This window comes from Leuresthes tenuis, unplaced genomic scaffold, assembly GCF_036924035.1.
Source record: "Leuresthes tenuis unplaced genomic scaffold, fLeuTen1.0.hap1 SCAF_2, whole genome shotgun sequence".
NCBI classification, from domain to species: domain Eukaryota; kingdom Metazoa; phylum Chordata; class Actinopteri; order Atheriniformes; family Atherinopsidae; genus Leuresthes; species Leuresthes tenuis.
Genome location: NW_027325356.1, coordinates 3,747,227 through 3,752,118, shown reverse-complemented (window position 1 = coordinate 3,752,118; position 4,892 = coordinate 3,747,227). Strand labels below are relative to the sequence as shown.

At 48.9% G+C, this 4,892-nt stretch overlaps 1 protein-coding gene across 1 annotated transcript; it reads left to right on the top strand.

Moving 5' to 3' along the window:
- Positions 1 to 4,892, top strand: LOC140301447 (uncharacterized). Its single transcript, XM_072379896.1, has 2 exons — positions 1 to 338; positions 1,394 to 4,892. Exon 2 carries the CDS (start codon positions 1,574 to 1,576, stop codon positions 3,329 to 3,331), a length of 1,758 nt encoding a protein of 585 aa, XP_072235997.1. The 5' UTR covers positions 1 to 338; positions 1,394 to 1,573; the 3' UTR covers positions 3,332 to 4,892.

Below are 4,892 nucleotides of genomic sequence, written 5' to 3'. Positions count from 1 at the left end.
TCCCAACGCGGAATTACACTTTCTGGTAGCTTAACAAGCTCCCGGTCGCCTTTGTGTTTGTTTGAAAGCTCTTTAAACAAACTCTGATAGCAGTTTATCACCACCGGGGCTCGTTTCGGGGTCTTCGGTGCTCCCCCGGCATGAAGCGACTGTAGCAGCTGCAGTATAGCGGCAGCCAGTCGCTGCGTGGCGGTTTCCGGTGTCCGTCCGTCTGCTGGAGGATGGCGTCCGGCTTCAACCGCATCCCCTTCACCGCCGGTTCTCCGAGTTCCGAAAACGCCCACGGTTGTCTACCCCAAGCTAAGCACAGCAGCGGAAAGCATCGATAATCAGCTCGAGTAAGTTACGGTGAATTATTCGACTGTAAATGGTGGTTTTTTTGCAGGTGCGCGGGGCCCGGCTGCAGGAGGCGGATTTTCCCCCCGCAGCTCCGGGGAGGCCTGGTTTGATCTGGGGTCCGTTTGCAGCGCAGGCTCCTATCAAACGTTAGACCAGTTATTGTGGCCTTTCATAAAGCGGCATTTCAAGCCGAGCCGCGTAGCTCACATGCTGCCTTACTCCAGCCGCCTCTCCTTTATTACCAGTGACTCACTTTGTGCATTTTTTAATTCACTGAAACACCGGGCATTATTGTTTTTTTTAATGAGAAAGAGCCGGTGTAATCTGGAAAGGAGGTCCGGTTGTTTAGCATCGTTAGCGGTTAGCCGTTAGCTGTCGCAGCTGACAAGCTAACGTCTGATAGCGAGCTTCATCCTGGAAGATAAACAATTTTAGGGCTTTCTCTTTAGGAAATGGCTTTCATCTGCTCGTAGGAGAGCATTTGTGTTTCCAGGAAGACGTTTGCAAAGTCTGAATTAATCGCACAGCTCACGTTTTGAGACGTTTCATGCCCGATTTACGTTTCAGGAAATAGACCGAGCCCATTAATTCTGTTTTTGATGAAGCTCGAAGCTAGTTTAAGTGACAGTTATTTTTGTGTTCTTTCTTTCACTACAAGTACTCAGAGTTTTGTAGATGCTGTGAAAGTATTTGTCTTACTGAAACACGTATTTAAACAGTAGTTTGAGATCTTTTTTTTTTTTTTCAAAGAAACGACAAATAAGTTAATAAGGCCTGCAAAGCTGGGTGTTTTTCCATCTTTATCGTCACCACAGGCGGGACTAAATTTAAACATGTTCACTTCTCTCTGACTCTGGTGCTTTATCCTTGCCTGCTTCCTTACAGAGGTTAAAGACAGCCTTAAATGCTGCTGTTTCTTACAGTGGTGATTTTAATGCTAACCACAGTGGCTCATCAGCTTCCATACTCACATTCTCCTCTGTTTGTTCTTAGTATTATCTTGTATTTTTGCTGTTTACTACATAATTTTCCTCTTTATTTTGCTTCTCTCCAGGTTTTTTGCCTGATCTCACAGGACGTGTGCAAACACTGATATAGCACTGAGCTTCCCTCAGAGGGCTGGCCACCATTTCTAAGACTACATCCTCACTCCTGTCAGATCTGGGACCAAAATCATCCTCCTCCTCCTCCTCCTCTTCTTCTAAGCACTGAGCTCCCTTCATTCAGTGGAAGGATGACGGAGGCATGGCAGCAGCAACATGCAGTGGCTCCTCCCTCAGTTGTACACACGCTCCCCCAAGGAACTGACAACCCTCTGGGCTGCACGGTGTATGGAGTTGTCCTGCAGCCAGATACCTCCCTGCAGCAGCCCCAGCACCCCCAGCAGCACGTTGTTCAAGCCCAGCAGTCCTCCTTGCAGGTAGGGGGCGATAGAGGGCACAAGTGTGGAGTGTGTGGCCATGACATTTCTCACCTGGCCAACCCTCACGAGCACCAGTGCATGGTGACCCAGGACCGGTCGTTCCAGTGCACGCAGTGCATGAAGATCTTCAGCCAGGCGACGGACCTGCTGGAGCATCAGTGTGTGCAGGTGGAGCAGAAGCCTTTTGTGTGCGGCGTTTGTAAAATGGGCTTCTCGCTGCTCACCTCCCTGGCTCAGCATCACAACTCGCACGGCAATGGAAACAATCCGATGAAGTGCTCCATCTGTGAGAAAACGTACCGGCCGGGCTCCGGAAATGTCACCCCAACCTCGTCAGCTGCCAACCCCCAGCAGCCCTCCACCGGGGAGACGTCTGGTGGCGGTGCCGCCATCAGTGCCTCGTCTCCTCCTACGTTTGAGGCCTCTGCACCGGACAGGCCGTACAAGTGCTCAGTGTGCCATAAATCCTTCAGGCATTTGTCAGAGCTGACTCGCCACGAGAGAATACACACCGGCGAAAAGCCGTACAAATGTGACACGTGTGATAAAAGCTTCAGCCAGTCCTCGCATTTGGCGCATCACCAGCGCACGCACAGCTCAGAGCGGCCGTACAAGTGTGCCGTGTGCGAGAAGAGCTTCAAACACCGCTCTCACCTCGTGCGACACATGTACGCCCATTCTGGCGAGCACCTTTTCAAGTGCAATTTGTGCGAGATGCATTTCAAAGAGTCGTCCGAGCTCCTGCACCATCAGTGCCAGCCAGAGGGCGAGAGACCTTTCCGCTGCGGTTCGTGTGGAAAGAGCTTCAAGCGGCCGTCTGACCTGAGGCAGCACGAGCGCACGCACTCCGAGGAGCGACCTTTCCAGTGCGAGGAGTGCCAGATGAGCTTCAAACAGCAGTACGCTCTGGTACGCCACCGCCGCACGCACAAAAACCCGGCTGACCGCCCTTTCAAGTGCAACCTCTGCGACAAGGGGTTCCTGCAGCCGTCCCACCTGCTTTACCACCAGCAGGTTCACGGCATGGAGAGCCTGTTCAAGTGTGCGTCCTGCCAGAAGTCTTTCAGCCAATCGGGGGAGTTGCTGCGGCACAAATGTGGCGGCGAAGTGGAGAAACCCTACAAGTGCGACGTGTGCGGCAAAGGTTACAAGAAGAATTCAACGCTGCAGCGCCACCAAAACACTCACTGCACGGAGAAGCCACTGAAGTGCTCTCTGTGCGACAAGCGCTTCGTGTCGTCCTCCGAGTTCGTGCAGCACCGCTGCGACCCGACGAGGGAGAAGCCGCTGAAATGTCCCGACTGCGAAAAGCGCTTCAGGTACTCGTCGGAGCTGCAGCGCCACCGCCGGGTGCACACGGGGGAGAAGCCCTTCAAGTGCGCCAACTGCGACAAGAGCTTTAAACAACGCGAGCACCTCGCCAAGCATCAGAGCGTCCACTCGCGGGAGACGCAGTTTAAGTGCGTGTGGTGCGGCGAGCGTTTTGTTGACCTCACAGCTCTGCAGGAGCACACGGTCCAGCACACCGCCGAGGGCGAGAACTTCCCCGAAGCCCCCTGCATCCCATGAATCGAGCTGCTCCTCAGCTCCGGGCAGCAAACATGACATTCGCCCGCAAGGAATCGTGTGCCAGCCTCCGCTCACCCGGCAGTCGACGCTAACGCGCTCTCATTTGTTATGATTTTGGGTCTCAGTCGTGAAGGACTCGGCTCGGCCGAGTCAAAGGCAAATCAACAGAGGGGGTTAGGATCCCTCTTCTAGGTCTGACAGAAAAACTTGACCACAATGAAAAAGACGTGAAACGTAGAACGTGGGAAGATCTTGGTCTGTGTTTAGAGTGGAACCGTAGTCTGTGGTTGCATGTGGTTGTCTGTTGTGTAACCGTTGATTCTGTTGTTGAGGAAGTTGGCCAGAACGTCCAGACGGTCGTGCGATTTGTTAGTGCTCTTGTGTAGGCTCCTCTGCAGTCCATGTGCCTTTTTTTCTTTTCTTTTCTTAAACCAGTCACTCATTTTTGTGTTGTTTTCTTCTTTAATTTAACGTCCGGTAAAGCTGACAGACGCCCTCTCCACCCAGCAGCTGGCATGTGCAGCAGAACCCTCACACACATACTAGACCTTAGGTAGTATCATCTGTTTGTGCATGAATATTTATCCCACCTTAATATCACTGTTGTATTATAGGTTTGGTTTATTTAGGAAAACGTCCTAAGAGGAAGAAAAAGAAAAAAATCAAGTGGATTTTGTGAAAATGTATAGCCAGTGTCCTATAAAATCTGTGTTGTTGCATCTTTGTATTAAAAAAAATGACATCTAGGTAACTAACCCATACCTATCATGTCATACAAACACTTGACTTGTGCAATAGAACGTGCACAATGTAATATTTATGACTACTGATTCATGGAATAGTCTACTCTGTTATATTATAGATTGTGTGTATACGCTATGTAAACATTTGACAACTGTATAGTGCTTATGTTATCTGCTTTTCTATTCATTATGAATGAGCTTGTTGTATTTTTGCAAGCAGCTTAGTTTAATTTCCAGAAGAATTATCTCGAGGTTTAACCCAACAAGACTTCAAAGCATTTTGTTGCTCATTTGCCACAAACTAGCTGCGTTAGTTACTGTGATAGATCTAACAAAAGTTACATTATTATTATTATTATTATTATTATTATCATGGTTTGTTTTTCTAAAATTGACCTTGTATTGTTTTCACAGGATTCTAGCCTCCTCCTGGTCCAAACCAGACTGAAATAATCTGAGTAGCCTCAAAGTTGCCACTTATGTGTTGGTTTACACCGACGATACAGCTAAAAGAAAAAGAAAAAAAGAGAGATGTGTGTACTTTAGTTTACTGTGTGGATTTCTATATTCTATACGATCTTTGCAGTATATTTAAAAGAAGGTTTTTGGACTTAAAAATCCTGAACAAAGGGAATTACAGAGGGTGGGAGCTGATGGGATGGGGTTGGGTGGAGACTGCGTGCCATGGTTTAAATCCTGGTGAGTCTGCTTCAAAAGCTCCAGTCGGAGTGTGAGGGGAGTGAGTGATTGGAAGCATATGGATATCATTATAGACTCCTGTTCATACTGTATATTAAAATAAACCACCCTTATAATAA